The sequence below is a fragment of the Mirounga angustirostris genome, unplaced genomic scaffold, assembly GCF_029215605.1.
Source record: "Mirounga angustirostris isolate CCGP_5_RB_7025 unplaced genomic scaffold, mMirAng1.0.hap1 SCAF_3, whole genome shotgun sequence".
In the NCBI taxonomy this organism is placed as follows: Eukaryota; Metazoa; Chordata; class Mammalia; order Carnivora; family Phocidae; genus Mirounga; species Mirounga angustirostris.
Window position 1 is genome coordinate 61,470,438 of NW_026991711.1, and position 18,324 is coordinate 61,488,761.

Below are 18,324 nucleotides of genomic sequence, written 5' to 3' on the forward strand. Positions count from 1 at the left end.
CTTTTTTTAAGATTTATTTATTTGAGAGAGAGAGTGCACAGGGCGGGGGGGTGGGGTGCAGGGGGAGAAGGAGAGAGAGTCTTAAGCAGACTCCCTGTGCTGAACACCCAAAGAAAGTTTCGATTGCATGACCCTGAGATCACAACCTGAGCCAAAACCAAGAGTCAGATGCTTAACCAACTGTGCCATCCATGCACCCCCAGAACTCTTCCACTTCCTGAAGAATCAAGGAGAGGGTCGCCTGGCTGGCTCAGTTGGTAGAGCATGAGACTCTTGATCTCAGGGTTGTAAGTTCAAGCCCCAGGTGGGTATAGAGATTACCTAAAACTTAAAAAAAAACCTTGGGGCGCCTGGGTGGCTCAGTTGGTTAAGCGACTGCCTTCAGCTCAGGTCATGATCCTGGAGTCCCGGGATCGAATCCCGCATCGGGCTCCCTGCTCGGCAGGGAGTCTGCTTCTCCCTCTGATCCTCCCCTCTCTCATGCTCTCTCTCTCCCTCTCTCATTCTCTCTAATAAATAAATAAAATCTTAAAAAAAAAAAAAAAACTTAAAGTCAAGGAGAGCCCTTCTAAGCAGCTTGCTACAGGAGAAGGACTTCCTTGCCAAAATAGAATTGGGGAAATGAAAAGAGAATACAGTCAAGCTGGCCACAGGGATAAGAGCATATTTATCTACCTAGTGGTGTGTGGAGGTCTTCTTGAGTCCTTTCATGACTAGGAGGCTACTCTCTGCCAAACCACAAATCTTCCTTTAACCTAATCACAGCTAAGTCTCCACCCTCAGACTGAGCTTTTCCACAGTTACATTAACTACATCTTGATGTAATGTTGTAGCTCTTTCCGTTGGTTCTGGTTAGGTGCCCTCTCAATCGAAAGTAGCCTATAAACAACACCTGGCTCCCTTCTTGTTCCTTCCCCACAGCACTGAGTTCAGTATTTTTTTTTTTAAGATTTTATTTATTCATTTGACAGAGAGACACAGCAAGAGAGGAAACACAAGCAGGGGGGAGGGGCAGAGGGAGAAGCAGGCTTCCCGCCGAGCAGGGAGTCCGACGCCAAGCTCGATCCCAGGACCCTGGGACCATGACTTGAGCCGAAGGCAGACGCCCAACAACTGAGCCACCCAGGTGCCCCTGAGTTCAGTATTTTTCTTCTAAGGGAGATATTCAGTCATGAGGCAACAAACATAAACATGCCTAGTTATATAATGGCACTCAATAAATGTTTAATTAATGATTCTCCCTAAATTCTATGTGGAAAAAAAAAAATGAGGAATGCTGAGTGAAGACTTTTCATCTCCACTTAAATTGAGGCTTCTGTTGTTTTGCAGAATAGATATGTTGGATATTTTGCAGATGTGAAAAATATCTACAACATGACTCTCCCTCCAAGAAAAACACTCAAGATAAAAAAAATCGTTATTTATTCAATTCATGGTAAGTGCTTTATGTGTAATTGGAGAATTGGGCAGGAGGGCAATGTTCTGACTCTTCAGGTATGGGACGGTTGCTCCTGTCTCTACCGACAATCCCAACTCATGGCTGTCCTTTTATGCATCCTCATGTGTGAACCCCTCCCCCTGGAAGAGCCCAGCAGCCCTTAGATGTCCTCTCTTCACCAGTCTGGGGGGCTCCATCCCCTTCCCTTGCTGCCTTGGCCTCAGCCCAAGGTGGGCTTTTCAGAATAGCACCTCTGATGGAAAAGAGAGGAAGGGGCTCATGCGCCCGGGAGACCACCTCTTCCTCATGTCCACCTCTAGTTCAGGGTTCATCTTGGCAGCCCTGTATCATTTTCTCACATGCCCCTTTCAGAAACCCTTTTTTCCTCTCATCACCCTGGTCTCTTCCTCTCCACTCCCTCCTCCACCCTTAGTCCCCTCACCCCTAGCAACTCAAGATGTCTTAAGACGTCTTAAATACACAAAGATGTCTTAAATACCCAAACAGCAAATGAATTTTCTGCCACAAATTCTTTTTTTATGAATAACTACCAAGTGCCTGCTTTGGGCCAGCCCCATGCTAGTGTTTCTCTGCCCTTAAGAAGGAGAGGAATGAGTGCGCATAGATAAAGAGCTGACCACAGTGTTGGGGCCCAGACAGACTGGGCCCTGCCCAGCTGGGGGTCAAAGACAGCTTCCTAGGGGACAGCACCCAGTCTTCCCTACCAGAATCTACGTGAACACAGAAAGGGGGTTGGGAGAAATCTGGACTCTCTGGGGCGGTGGGGTGGGGGGGGGTCTTTCAGCCTCCTAGCTCTTACTAGTTATTACCAGGAGTAAAAATCCTTATAAACTTTAAAAGAGCTGACTGTTCATCTGCTTCGAGAATGTCAGGAGAGAGACTGGGATCCACCATCACCCAGGGAGGCAGGAAAATTAGATCATCCATCTCTGGGACTTGAGAAAGGAAATGGAAGGGGAGGGGAGGAGGAGGGAGAGAGATGGAACCATCCTCAATCTCTAATTCACCATCACCCACCTCCCTTCCTGCAGAGCTCACAGGGGAGGCGGCAGAGCAGGGCCACCTCAATGGAGATGGGCTGGGGCCTCACTCTCACTGCCAGAGGCACAGCAGGGAGCGATGCTCTGACTCCCCAAAGTCAGACTGTGGACCATGCAGAGGTGCCGGGTCTCTCATGGGTGGTATGGTGCCAGGACATTGGTATCCATCCAGACAGCCTAGTGTTTTTAGTCTTCTGGGGAGTCACACAAAATAAGATCTAGATATATTTTTTTAACATGTCATCCAATTATTCAGAAATAGAAGAATCCTTTAAATAAATAAATAAATATATGTATATATATATATATATATACACACACATATATATATAAACTGCATAGTCAAAAAATTAAAATATGAAATGCCTTTTTCAAATTATTTTTATATCCCTTCTTCCCCACCACACACACAATAGGTGGTGGTGAGGAATTTTAATGGATTACCACAAACAGATTGCATAGGTTTCTGGCTTGTGAAAACAAATGTCAACCCAGGGGCATTGTTTCTGTGGGAAATTTTGGTCTAGGTTTCCAAACAAGCACTGTGCAGTCAGACCCTTGAAATACAGTCTGTTCTGGCAGAAGGCTGCCTGTGTGTATAAATAAGCAACTGTTTGTGAAAAGGCTTTGCAGACTGCAAAGTCCTCTAGAGAGTCCATTATGACTGTATCATCAGCTGTGTGTGAATTAGCAGGGACAGGGTTTTCGTGGGTCCTAATGGCTGACCTCACTCAGAATTCTAGCTGCTGTCACACTTCTCCAGGGCAGAGCCAGGCTTGTCCAACAGGTGTCAGAAGGTAGTGGTCAGTAATGTTTTGCCCTGTTCCCTTTCCACATTCAGTGGGGTCCTGCAAAAAGAGTAGACCACTTTATTGTAGACCAGGAAAAACACAGTCAGCCACTGGAGCAGTTTCTCCCACCAAGAAATATAAACCCAACCATAAAACCAACTCAGTGGCATGAGAGCCAATACTGTATCTGAGTGTATACTCTGTTCAATTTCCTCTTTGTTAACAATGGGACCAACAGTATCTATACAAACCCCTGTGAGTATTAAACTGTTCCAGACAGGCAAATAGGCATTTGGTCCAGTGGAATTTTAATATATTTTTCTAACATGAAGAGTGAGAATGGGAATTGTTTCTCAAAATTCTAAGCTTTAAAATGTTTTTAGTAAGTTCTAGAATTTCATATGTTTCTCAGTCTGATATTATATCCTAAGACTGTGACTTCTCTGTTAATATTTTAAATTTTATATAAACTCTGTAGAAACATTGTTTAGTTAAGACTGTAAGGTGCAGATGTGGAGAACAGAGGAGCTAATCCAAATGGACGAGTACTGTAGGGGAAAACTGGGAGAGAGTTTCATGGGTTTGGTTTGCTAGTCTCGGGCTAACATAAAATAGATTATAAGAGTCCAGTTTGAGATTCCTCATGAAGACTTCAGACAAAGTTGCAATCTTAGCAGTTGTTCAGTACCATGTGGGTCCAGGCTTGCAGAGCCAATTTAAGAAGGGTTGCATGGTAAGTTACCATTCTTTTTGCACCCATGTAAATAATCAGGCCAAAGCTAATGACACCAGCCTTTTTCTTTCTTTCTTTCTTTTTTAATTTTACTTATTACCCGCTTATCCCCTTTTTAGCTTGTCCATCAAGCTGTACCCTCTAGGCTAAGACGTTCTGTTAGCCCTTGGGGTTGGAGACTCTTGGTGCCCCATCAAGATCCCCTTGGATCCCTTCCACCAGCTCTGTGATCCCACCCCCCAGCCTCCACCCCCTTTGCTATAATCTTTGGAGAATTACCACTGGAGCCAACTCACTTATATGGAACCCAAAATCCCTGAGAGTGACACCACCCTGTTGGGCAGCCCATAGACAATGACTAGCAGCTGTACAAAAACAACTCCATTGCTTCAAAGTGTGACAAATTCTGCAGGATAATTTATGCTCAAGAATTCTCCATGGATCAAGCTGAATCTGCTGAATCCCACCCTTCCTTGGATCTTATGAATTCTTCCTAGGAGCACTTCATTTATAAATCACTAGCACCCAAAGGGTTGGCTCAGGGTCTACTTCTGGGAGAACGCAACCTGTAATCACCCATTTGCTTATATTGAGGTGTAGTATTTATAACACTATATTTACTTAGTCTACGTCAGGTGATATACTCTATATTGTGAATTGCATGAGGACAGAGACCATTATTCATTCATCTTTGAATCCCCTAGATCATGACACATAGTTGGAGCTCAGTAAATCTCTGTTGAGTTGACTTGAACTAAAATGTCTCTGGCATGTCTCACCACACCCTGTCTATCCCTCATCATCCATTTCTCTGATTTTATCCCCCACCTCTCTGCCCATCCATAAATCAGCGCCAGCAACACTGGCTTTCTTCTTCTTTTTTTTTTTTTTTGGTTGCCATTCTTTTATAGTAACAATTCTTGGACTTCTACATGTTGTCTCCCCCTTATTTTTATAAACTGTTTCTTTATTGAAGTATACTTGACACAAAATATTACATTCATTTTAGATACATAACCTAGTGATTCGACAAGTCCATACGTTATGTTATGCTCACAAGTGTAGCTACTAGCTACGTCCATCACCATACAACACTATTACAGTATCACTCACTATATTTCCTATGCTGTACCTTTTATCCCCATGACTTATTCATTCCATGACTGGAAGCCTATATCTCCCGCTCTCCTTCACCTAGTTTGTGCATCTCCCCACCTGCCTTCCCTCTGGTAACCATCAGTTTGTTCTCTGTATTTACAGGTCTGGTTCTACTTTTTGTTTGTTTGTTCATTTTTTTGTTTTATTTTTTAGATTCCACATATAAGCAAAACCACATGGTATTTGTCCTTTTTTGTCTGGCTTATTTCATTTAGCATAATACACTGTAGGTCCATCCACACTGTCACAAATGGCAAAATCACATTCTTCCATGGGTGAATAATATTCCTGTGTGTGTGTGTGTGTGTGTGTGTACCACCTCTTTATTCATCTATCAATGGACACTTGAGTCGCTTCCAAGTTTTGGCTATTGAAAATAATGCTGCAATAAACATAGAGGTGCGGATATCTTTTTCAAATTACTGTTTTTGTCCTCTTTGGGTAAATACCCAGTAGTTTAATTTACTGGATCATATGGTATTTCTTTTCTTTTTTTTTTTTTTTTTAAGATTTTATTTATTTATTTGACAGAGAGAAACACAGCAAGAGAGGGAACACAAGCAAGGGGGGTGGGAGAGGGAGAAGCAGGCTTCCCGCTGAGCAGGGAGCCTGATGCGGGGCTCGATCCCAGGACTCTGGGATCATGACCTGAGCCGAAGGCAGACGCTTAACGACTGAGCCACCCAGGCGCCCCTCATATGGTATTTCTATTTTTCATTTCTTAAGGAACCTCAATACTGCTTTTCACAGGAGCTACTCCAATTTACATTCTAACCAACAGTGTGCAAGTGTTTCTCATTCTCCACATCCTTGCCAACACTTGTTTTTTCTTGTGTTTTTGATTTTTGCCATTCTGACAGGTGTCAAGTGATATATTATTATGGTTTTGATTTATGTTCCTCTCATGATTAGTGATGTTGAGCATCTTTTCATGTGTCAGCCATCTGTATGTCCTCTTTGGAAAATGTTTATTCAGGGCAGAGGACCTTTAAATTGGATTGTTTTTTTGGTGTTGAGTTTTATAAGTTCTTTATATATTTTGGATATTAACTCCTTATCAGATATATCATTTGAAAAATATCTTCTATTCAGGAGGTTGCCTTTTCAACTTGTTAGTGGGTTTCCGTCACTGTGCAAAAGCTTATTTTGGAGTAGTCCCAATGGCTTATTGTTCCTTTTGTTTCCCATACTGGAGGAGAGATAACTAGCAAAATGTTGCTAAGACCGATGTTACACAACATGTAGTTTTCCAAAATTGAATCAGGAAGAAATATAAAATTTGAAAGGGCCAATTACTAGCAATGAAATTGAGTCAGTAATCAAATAACTCCCAAACAACAAAAGTCCAGGACCACATGGCTTCACAGGTGAATTCTACCAAACAGTTAAAGGGTTAATACCTATTCTCCTCAAACTATTTCAAAAAATAGAAGAGGAGGGAAAGCTTTCAAAATCTTTGTAAGAGGCCAGCATTTTCTTGATACCAAAATGAGATAAGATACTACCAAAATATAGGGCACCTGGGTGGCTCAATCGGTTAAGTGTCTGCCTTTGGGTCAGGTCAAGATTCTGAGGTCCTGGAGTCAAGCCCTGCATCTGGGTCCCTGCTCAGCAGGGAGCTTGCCTCTCTCTCCCTCTGCCACTCTCCCCACTCTCATGCACGCTTTCTCTCAAACAGATAAATAAAATCTTAAAAAAAAAAAAAAAAAAGACACTACCAAAAAAGAAAACTACAGGCCAATATCTCTGATGAACATAGATGTAAAAATCCTCAAAAAATATTAGCAAATTGAACCCAACAATATGTTAAAAAAAATTCACCATGATCCAGTGGAATTTATGCCAAGGATGTAAGGGTGGCTCAGTATTTTCAAATCAATCAATATGATAAATCAAGAGAAAGGATAAAAACCATATGACCATTTCAGTAGATGCAGAAAAAGCATTTGACAAAGTACAACATTCATTCATGATAAAAATTCTCAAAAAGGAAGATTGGAGAGAACATACCTTAACATAATAAAGGCCATGCATAAAAAATTCACAGCTAACATCATCCTCAATGGTGAAAAGCTGAGAACTTTTCCTCTAAGATCAGGAATAAGACAAGAATGTCTACTCTCACTACTTTTATTCAACATAGTGCTGTAAGTCTTGGCCATAGGAATCAGACAAGAAAAAGAAATAAAAGGCATTCAAATTGGTAAGGAAAAAGTAAAACTGTCACTATTGACAGATGCTATGATATGATATATAGAAAACCTTTCATCAGGGCACCTGGGTGGCTCAGTCAGTTAAGCATCCAACTCTTGGTTTAGGCTCAGGTCATGATCTCAGGGTTGTGGGATCGAGCACTGAGTTGGGCTCTGCACTCAGTGTGAATATGCTTGGGATTCTCTCCCTTTCCTTCTCCCTCCTTCTCCCCCCACCCCCGCCTCTCCCCGCTGCTCATGCCTGCATGCACTCTCTCTCTCTCTCTCAAATAAATAAAATCTTAAAAAAAAAAATCCCTTACCAAAAACATCCAGAACTGATAATTCAGTAAAGTCACAGGACACCAAATTAACATACAGAAATCTGTTGTCTTTCTATACACTATTAATGAAGTAGCAGAAAGAGAAGTTAAGAAAACAATCCCATTGTTAAAATTTTAAATTGTTAAAATGTTCATACTACCCAAAGCAATCCACAGATTTAATGCAATCCCTATCAAAATACCAACAATATTTTTTGGAGAAATAGAATGAATAATCCTAAAATTTGTGTGGAACCAAAGAAGACCCCAAATAGCCAAAGCAATCTTGACAAATAACAACAAAGCTGGAGGTATCACAATCCCAGATTTCAAAATATACTACAAAGTTGTAGTAACCACAAAAATAGACACATCAGTGGAATGGAATAATGAGCCCAAAAATGAACCAACGCTTTTATGGCAATTAATCTATGACAAAGGAGGCAAGAATATACGATGGGAAAAAGATAGTCTCTTTAACAAGTGATGTTGGGAAAACTGAGCAGCTGCATGCAAAGGAGTGAAACTGGACTTCTTATACTATACACACAAACTCAGAGTGGATTAAAGACCTAAATGTAAGACCTAAAACCATAAAATTGATAGAAGAGACCAGATACCATAATTTCTTTAACATGGCCATAGCAACATCTTTCTACATATATCTCCTAAGGTGAGGGGGAAAAAAGCAAAATTAAACTATTGGGACCACACCAAAATAAAAAGCTTTTGCACAATGAGGGAAACCATCAACCAAATAAAAATACAACCTACTAAATGGGAGAGGATATTTGTAAATGATATATCTGATAAAGGGTTTATATCCAAAATATATAAAGAACATATACAACTCAACACCAAAAAACGATCAGATTAAAAAATGGGCAGAAGACCTGAATAGACATTTTTCACAAAAAGGCATATACATGGGCAACAGACATGAGAAGATTCTCAACATCACTAATCATCAAGGAAATATGAATCAAAACCATAATGACCTATCACTTTACACCTGTCAGAATAGCTAGGATAAAGAATACAAGAAACAAGTGTTGAGGAATTGGAGAAAAAGAAACCCTTGTACATTGCTGGTGGGAATAAAAATTGGTGCAGGCACTGTGGACTGCCTGCAGTAGAGAGTTTCCTCACAAAATTAAAAATAGAATTACCATATGATCCAGTAATTCCACTACTGGGTATTTACCCAAAGAATATGAAAACATTAACTTGAAAAGATAGATAGATAGATATGTAGATATAGATAGATAGATAGATAGATAGATAGATAGATAGATAGATACTCCTATGTTTATTGCAGCATTATTTACTATAGCCAATATATGGAAGCAACTCAAGTGTCCATCAATAGATAAATGGATAAAGAAGAGTTGGCATATATATGTACATGTATGTATAATGGAATATTATTCAGCCATAAAAAAGAATGAAATCTTGCCATTTGAACAGCATGAATGGACCTAGAGGGTATATTGTTAAGTGCAGTAAGTCAATCAGAGAAAGACAAATACCATATGATTTCATTCATATAGGTAATTTAAGAAACAGAACAAAGAAAAAGACAAAAAATTAGACTCTTAAATACAGAGAACAAACTGGTGGTTACCAGAGGGAAAGTGGGGTAGGGGATTGGTGAAACAGATAAAGAGGATTAATAGTACACTGACCTTGATGAGCCCTGAGTAGTGTATAAAATTGTTGGATTGTTATATTGTACACCTGAAACTAATATAGCACTTAAGTTAATTATACTCAAATAAATAAAGTGTCTGGAGTTGAGCCCTGCTGGTCCTAAAAACCTATTAAGCCCCACTAGTTTTCAAAGCTGAATGTTATGGGGATTGTCTTGTCAGTGCAGGCCTCCTGTGCCTGCTGTGGGGTCTGAGCCTCTTGCTTCTCCATGCTCAGGGTTCCCTCCTTTTTGTGGTTAGTCTTACCAAGGGTTTGGTTCTCAGCTCTGTCTCCATCTCACCTACCCTTTTCGATCTGATCTCCATTTTACTGTGGAAAGTCTGTTCTGCCAGTCTTTGGGTCCTTTTCAGAGTTAGTTCCACTGATGTGGCTGTTATCTTGGTGTGTCTGTGGGACAGGTGAGCTCAGGATCCTCCTACTCTGCCATCTCCCCAGCAGCAAAAAAGAGCCATCATGTAGTTTTTATCCTCCTTTTGCTAATGTGGTGTACCATGTTGACTGATTTGAAAGTATTGAACCATCCTTGCATCCCCAAAATAAATTACCACTGATCGTGGTAAATGATCCTTTTAATGTATTGTTGAATGTAGTTTGCTAATATTTGGTTGAGGATTTTTATACCTATGTTCATTGGAAATACTGGCCTATAGTTTTGTTTTTTGGGGTTTTTTTTTGGAGTGACTTTAATCTGGTTTTGGTATGGGTAATGCTGGCCTTGTAGAATATATTTGGAAGTTTTCCTTCCCCTTCTATTTTTTGGGATAGTTTGAGGAGAATAGGTATTAACTCTTCTTTAGATGTTTAGTAGAATTCACCTGTGATTCCATCTGGTCCTGAGCTTTAGTTTGTTGGGAGTTGTTTGATTACCGATTCAGTTTCATTTCTAGTAATTGGTCTGTTCAGATTTCCTATTTCTTCCTGACTCAGTGTTAGAGACACAAGCCTTCTTTTGGAATAAGAATAATCTTCCTTTGAGGTTGTTATGATCAAAACAGAAGGGGGATGGGGAAACTGTCAGAAAAAAGGGTGAAAGACTTTGAAATGAGCAGTATTTTGTTTTGTGCACCCTTCCAGGATTATCTCTACCTCTCATGGTCTTTAAGCTCTTTATAACTCATTAAGTTGTAGAAAACTAATAATACTATAAATTTTTATACATAAAAATACAAATTAGTTGTATCTAGTGGAAAGCGATTATTGAGCCATTTTGTATCTGTTTGTAAACTCATGTCATCAGCCTTTATTCCCCTATAGATGTGCAGTACTTTTTTTAATTGAAGTATAACTAACATACATTAGTTTATATTAGCTTCAGGTTACAATATAATGATTCAATAATTTTATACATTACTCAGTGTTCATCCAGATAACTGTACTATCATGGGGCGCCTGGGTGGCTCAGTCTAAGTGTCTGCCTTTGGCTCAGGTTGTGATCCCAGAGTCCTGCGGGGAGCCTACTTCTCCCTCTGCCCCTCCCCCTGCTTGTGCTTTCTCTCTCTCTCTCAAATAAATACATAAAAATCTTTAAAAAAAAATGTGTACTCTTTATTCCCCTTTATCTCACCCATCCCGCCACCCACCTCCCTTTTGGCAACCACCAGTTTGTTCTCTGTATTTAAGAGTCTGATTTTTTAGGGTTTTTTTCATTTTTTAAAAAAATTCCACATATGAGTGGAATCATATATTTGTCTCTCTCTCTGACTTATTTCACTTAGCGTTATACCCTCTAGGTCCATCCACATTGTTGCAAAATGGCAAGATTTCATATATACTTTTTTTTACAGCTGAGCAATATTCCATTGTGTGTGTGTGTGTGTATACACATCTTCACTACATCTTCCTTATCTATTCATCTATCGATACACATTTGGAATGCCTCCATATATTGGCTATTATAAATAATGCTGCAGTAAACATAAGGGTGTATATATCTCTTCAAATTAGTGTTTTAATATTCTTTGGGTAAATACCTAGTAGCAAAATTACTGGACCATATGGTAATTCTATTTCTAATTTTGTGAGGAAACTCCATACTGTTTTTCTCAGTGGCTTGTAGTTTACTTTGAATCAGCTGTAATATTTTACTGTTTTTTTATTAATGAGTTAAATAAAATTTTTGACATGTACTTAAAAAATGCAAGGTACAGGACAGTGTTAGGGTATTCCACAGTTTCTGTAAAACAAGTGGGAAATAATATGTATTCATATTTGTGCATACATATATAAAAATCTCTGGGAGACTTCATATTTGATTATATGTGCATAAAAATATTAGTTATCCATTTGGAGCTGGAGAAATAAACAGGTGGGGTTGGGTGAGACCAACTCTTCACCTCATGTCTTTTTTACCTTTTATATTGTGTAAATATGCTTTATTTTAAAAGTTTTAAATGTCAGGGAATTAAGCTTATAAATCAATGCCCTTTCCTGTCATGTGATAAGTATTTGAATTTAGTTCTACATTTCACTGATTTCTGGTGGACATCAGTGGAAAGGAGTTCTGCAACTGGAATGGGATGGGGGAAGTAAGCCTAAGAAATGATGGTGCTTAATATAAATTAATAATATGGTATTAGTGAAAACAATGCAAATATAATATGACTATCAAGAACGATTAATATGACTTTGTTAGAATATGTTTTTAATTCTGTACCTTTACTTCTGTGCATATTTGTGACATTCATGGTTAAAAGAAAAGCTGTAAGAATTAATTGAAGGTTTGAGAAACCAGCCCTTTAAGAACTACTAAAAGAAGGGGGTCATTTGAATGGAATAAAGAGCAAGAAACCATTTGTCTATAGATGTGTCCTGAATGCCACAGAAATGTTTGGATACAGCTGTCCAATATTTTCTTAGAGACTGCCCGAGGAACTGGAGTTAGATGAGGGCAAGAGGAATTTAGACTATTTAAGAAACATCGGATGTCTGAAGCAAGCAACACATTAGCAGGAAAGGTTGCAAGTTACCTACCCTAATTTTTTTTTTTCTAGAAAGGTGAAGAGATGAAATTCTAAGTCCTAGGAGCTGAACTATATGTCTTTTTTCCCTCTCCAGCCTTATAAATTGTGCTTTAGGAGACAAAGTTGGGCTCAAAACTTTGTTTTTTGAAGACGGAATCCAAGCAAGACCCAAATGATTCAATATTGACACACTATTAGCTGTCATAATTTTCTCTTTAATCCATAATGTTAATTGGTGAGACATTTTGCTCTTTGCTCTAATGAGCCTAACTTTATTTCCTTCAGGTGTTGGAAAAGGCAATGGAAATGATCTAAAAGTACAAATAATAATGCAGCACAAGATCGTCTTTTTCTGTTCTGCTTCCAAAAACTGTTGGGTAAGAGCATGTAAATTGAAAATTCTGGTGTTTGTTTCAAATCTCAACGTCAAACCAGCATGTTGTATTCAAGATAGTTTTTTTAGGTCATTTTCCAGAATATATTTTCAGTTCAGAGTGTTGCTTTGCCTTTCACTTTTCCATACATGCTAAGCATGTTCCCAGGAATCAGAATTTTAAATTCATGTATCTGGTCATTTTTTAGCCATATTGTCTTCTTGGTCATTTTATAATATGGCACTGATTCTGAAATTTTAGTGTGCATGGGAATCACCTAGGAGCCTGTAAAGATGCAGATACCTAGACTGTACCCCAAAAGTATGATTCAAGAAATCTGGACTGGGGTCCAGGAATCTCTAGAGTTAGCAATGTCCCAAGTGATTCTACCTCAGATGTCCTATGGGAGTGCACTGTGAGAAGTAACGCAAGAGTGGTCAGATGAGGGACATATATGTCTTTGCCCAAAGCAATGGGACCTGATAGTGTGTTTTCTTAAATGCTGAAGAAGTGCCTTAGACTACCTACCTTTTCTAAAGCAATAAGAAACCTTCCTGGGTCTAAGAAATATAAACCCTCAAAATTCTCTCTCAGGGTTTTGTCTTTCTTCTCCTATTACTTTTCCAACACCACTCCTTCCCCTTTGCCCCACGGACGGCACTCACCCAGACCTGATCCTCGACTTTCTGTTCTTATTTCTGCACATACTCTACTCTTGGTTCTGCTCATCCATTCCCCTGCTTTAAACTATTTTTTTTCTTTCATCCACTCTGCACATGTTTATGAGCATCCACCATGTGGTAGGTGCAGGAGCTACAACAACGTAAGCACATTTGCCTCTGCCCCAACAATGTAACCACATTTGTCAATCCAAATTTGTCAGATGAGCTTTTCCTCTGCCTCTGCAAATGACACCAGAATTCTCTCACTCAGGCCTTAAAATGTAGTATCTTTGATTCTCTCTTCGCCGTGGGCCCACATCCAGTCACCAATTCCTGTTGATTATACCTTTGAAATCTCTCTTCATTCTCTCCATTCCTTTCTGTTCCCATTGCCACCGCCTAGTCCAGCACCTCATTTGCTCATGCCCAGATCTCTACAGTGGTCTCCCTACCTTTTCCTTCTCCTCATATAATACAGTGTAGAGAGATCTGCAATATGCAGGTATTTCTCTGCTCCTACTGTGAAAAGCTGTAAGTAGAGGAGAAGAACGCACTGTGTGCTTGTAGTCAAAGCCAGTTAATATCTTTGGCTCAGTATATCTGTAGAATAAAAATCACATCTCAAGTGTTGTGAGGATTCGATTAGATAATATATGTGAAATTGCCTTGTGAGCTATAATCACTAAATGATAACTATAGGCCACGTTATCACATAGGACATGCCCCCCCCAACATACACACACATGCTTCAACAACTTATTTCCTGGCTCTTGAACCTTTAATATATTTCTCTATCATACGTGAGACCTGAGCTTATTTCTATCAGTAACTTGACCCGCAGAATCCATTCCAAGTAGATTGGGTACCCTCTGGCCCTTGGAACACAACACTCTCATTTCTATTTCATAGGTTTGGTGGTCTTTCCTCTCCCTCCCCCACACCACCCTTTCTGCACAGGATTCTCTTTTCAGTGCTCCTCATGTATACAGATCCTTCCAATCCCAACTCCATTTCATTCCTCTGTGAAGCATTTTTTTTTTTTACACGATTTTATTTATGTGACACACAGCGAGAGAGGTAACACAAGCAGGGGGAGTGGGCGAGAGAGAAGCAGGCTTCCCGCTGAGCAGGGAGCCTGACACAGGGCATGGGGCTCCATCCCAGGACCCTGGGATCATGACCTGAGCCGAAGGCAGATGCTTAATGACTGAGCCACCCAGGCGCCCCTCTATGAAGCTTTCTTACTCTGTGCTTCTCATTAACCTCCCCAGAGCACACAACCACACACAGTCTTCATTATCCAGCCTGACATGTAATCTATGCCATTCTACTATTGTTTCTTATGTCTGTAGCTCCCTGAAGCATCACCTGAGTCTGCACCTTCTTTTTGTATTTTGCACAAGGACTAGCACAGACCTTTCTCATTGCGGGTGCCACTATTATACAAGGGTAAATCAGTAACAAAGAAATACTCAGTATAGCTTCAAAGTCCAGAAACTTGGCCAATCTTTGATCACTCCATCCAGTAGCCGGCTATGGACAAGGCCTATGATCCCATCAGCAAACACCTTTTTGATAAAACGTGACCAATTACGTATTGTTTTTTGAATGTGAATGCCAGCTTTAAAACTGAGCTTCTTAGTGTGTCCTAGCTTATGAAAATCGAATGACACACATTCAACAGTAATGTTTAAATTCTAATAGAAAACTGAGTATTTCACTTTTCAACAGTGCAGTACCATAATCTCCACAAACATGTCAGCCTTTTAAAAATGTAAACAGTATTGCAACTGTATAGAATTCACATTTATTTAGATGTGTAATGACTACACTATGAGACTAAGTGTGCTTGATAAATCCAGGAAGGCTCAATAAGCAAACTGAACTTCACTCTTATTCACTCACTCACTGGGGTTATAGTTCTGAATTTCATGGGATCATTCACAGATTCTTCATGATGTTGAAGCAGACAGCGTAATAATTCATCTATCCAACTGCCCACCTCTGTATGATGATGTGAAAGTGCAGTTTCTCTCTTCTTCGGTGAGTAATCAAGAAACAACCTACGCCAGTGTTCTCATCTGGACTTTTGAATGATTCTGACTTAGATTCTAGCTTTCCTTTACTACAATTCCTGGCAAGGAATAGGATAGGAGATGTCAACCCCTAGCCAGGGAGGGGGAGAAAAACAAGTCAGGTCTGTAACAAAATTTTTAAAGGGAACATAGGTAAAGAGATTTTTGCTCAGTTATTTTTTCTAAATTCTATACAACTTGCAAATCAGAGAGGGAGAGGAACCATGAGAGACTCTGGACTCCGGGAAACCAACTAAGGTTTTCAGAGGGGAGGGGGGCTGGGGGAGGGGACAGCCAGGTGATGGGCATTAAGAGGGCACGTGTTGTGATGAGCACTGGGTGTTATATGCAACTAATGAATCACTGAACACTACATCAAAAACTTACGATGTACAACTTGCATATATTTTCAAATAAGAAAAAATACCAAAGTATGTTTACTGCAGAGTAGTGATCACATTTTTGTTTTGTATCTTTAAAACACATTGCTCCCCATAATTTATAAAGTACTTTAAAATGAGGGAGATTTGACTTTCCTTTGAATTGATATATAATTCATTTTAAATAGTATTTTTAATCCAATATTTATTTTCCTTATGAAAAATGAGGACATTTACTTTGGTCATTACTCTGAATATCATGAGTAATTTCTGAGCAGTCACAAAGTGTGCAAGTGTTATTCTGTATGTAACAAATTTCTAAGACTCAGTAGTTCTGTTTTCCTATTAAAATCATCAAGCAGAACTGCTAACAATTAACAATCTTGATCAATTTAGAGTGTGTATCCTGTGCCCTCCTTCACCCCCTACTTGCTCCCTGTTGTGGGAGGATCTGTTTGATAGAGAAATGGTATCTGGGTGGAAGCAAGTGATCTGGATCGGCCCCTTACCAGACGGCTACCCTTTGATTCCTGAAGCCGGTCTGAACTCTCAATCAGTGGTCTCTGCGCAGACGCACTGGTACAGGAAGTACTGGCCCAGGTAGTGTTGGTAACTTTGTGATTTTTCAAGGGCCATGAGACGGAAACACTTTCACGTGTAGGTATTCTTACTACTGACAGTTGATTATCCACGTAACTGCTTGTAGGAATGGACAATGTCTTTGGACATAAACTGGCATCGGGCTCTGGTCAGCACTATGGAAACTAGATTAGAGGACTACTGTCTGGGTTTATAAATATAGAAAAAATGACATTTCCTGAAATTTGGATAGAAACAAGAGAAAGACACAGCCATTTCTTAAAGCCTCCTCCTTTGTGTCATGAAAGGTTATATAGACTCTTAAGTGCTGGGTGTTTAATGGCTCCAGTTGTTTGACAAATATAGAAAGAAATTTAATCCCTTTGGAATTAGTTTTTAGTATTTTTATTATGAAAAATAACTTTTTTTTTAATTTTAGGATCTTCCTAAATACTATGACAACTGCCCATTTTTCTTTTGGTTCCACACATCTTTTATACAAAATAACAGGTATGGCTCTGATATAATCCAGTAGAAATGGCTTAATCTCCAAGGTCTGTGTAAGGCAGAAAGGCACTAACCTCAATTTATAGAAACCAAGAAATCCTCAAGTCCCCCATTCTTCATTGCCTTCCACCTCTTAATCTGGTTATGTGAAATATAGGGCTATTCTTGAGAACCACCATGGCATTATCCTAAAAGTTCATGCCATAGGACTATGTCACATAAGTTAAAACATATTCTAATCAGATCTTGAGTGTGGTAATAAATCCCTCTTTTTTTTTTTTTTTAAAGATTTTATTTATTTATTTGAGAGAGAGAGAATGAGAGACAGCACAAGAGGGAAGAGGGTCAGAGGGAGAAGCAGAGCCCCTGCTGAACAGGGAGCCCGATGCGGGACTCGATCCTGGGACTCCAGGATCACGACCTGAGCCGAAGGCAGTCGCTTAACCAACTGAGCCACCCAGGCGCCCTCTTTTTTTTTTTTTTTAAGATTTTTTTTATTTATTTGAGAGAGAGAGAGAGAGAGCATGAGAGGGAGGAGGGTCAGAGGGAGAAGCAGACTCCCCGCTGAGCAGGGAGCCCAATGCGGGACTCGATGCCGGGACTCCAGGATCATGACCTGAGCCGAAGGCAGTCGCTTAACCAACTGAGCCACCCAGGCGCCCCCTCCCGTAAGTTTTTAGTGTGAGTCTGCTCAGTTACCCTATGGCAAGTCCTCCATATGTTTTAATCTACTGATGACCGACCACCCACCAAATTCTATGCCAAAAAGGAAGGCATCCTCGAGGAAGGCTTCAGCTAGCTTAAGGTGACTGACATACTTAGATCTAGGGCAGAAGTTATAAGACACAGTAAGCATCAATGAAGACAGCTTTAAAAAGAATCACTGTCTCCATTTTTTTATAATGATTTTCTAGTGACCAAATTGCAAAAAGTTTTTTTAAAAAGTAATTAACTGAAGATTACTATTCCAAGGAAACTTCTTCCCTATCTGGAAATTCATTCCTGAGTCTAGAAGTTCTCTAGAATTCTAGTTCTCTAGTACTTTAAAGAGTATTTGTTCAGTGCTGAGAATTTGAGATGTATTGATATCATACCATCCATCATCCAATACAAAAAGGGAAAAATATTTTTAAAAGTTTTGAAGTAGTTATGATTGTACATGGCATGAACTGACAGTTCTCATTACATATAATCCTAGCCTTTTCTTCAAATCTGAACATCTCATCATACCTCAAGTCCGGTAAGGCAACAGTAAATGGAACATCTGGTCTACATACTTCTAATACACATATTTAATGGAGTGAACTTTGGGTTTTTGATGGAAAATTTTTCTCTGGGTGTAAACAAACTTTGACTCATAACATGAAGAAAGTGCCTCAGG

At 39.6% G+C, this 18,324-nt stretch overlaps 1 protein-coding gene across 1 annotated transcript in view; it reads left to right on the forward strand.

The window, feature by feature from the left end:
- The window catches only part of LOC123840197 (phosphatidylinositol 3,4,5-trisphosphate 3-phosphatase TPTE2-like), a 113,371-nt gene that overhangs the window by 94,266 nt on the left and 781 nt on the right, over window positions 1-18,324 (forward strand). Inside the window, exons 13-16 of the mRNA XM_064586153.1 lie at window positions 1,330-1,435; window positions 12,652-12,743; window positions 15,350-15,445; window positions 16,876-16,946. Coding sequence (XP_064442223.1) covers window positions 1,330-1,435; window positions 12,652-12,743; window positions 15,350-15,445; window positions 16,876-16,946 — 365 coding nt within the window. The remainder of the gene's footprint in view (window positions 1-1,329; window positions 1,436-12,651; window positions 12,744-15,349; window positions 15,446-16,875; window positions 16,947-18,324) is intronic.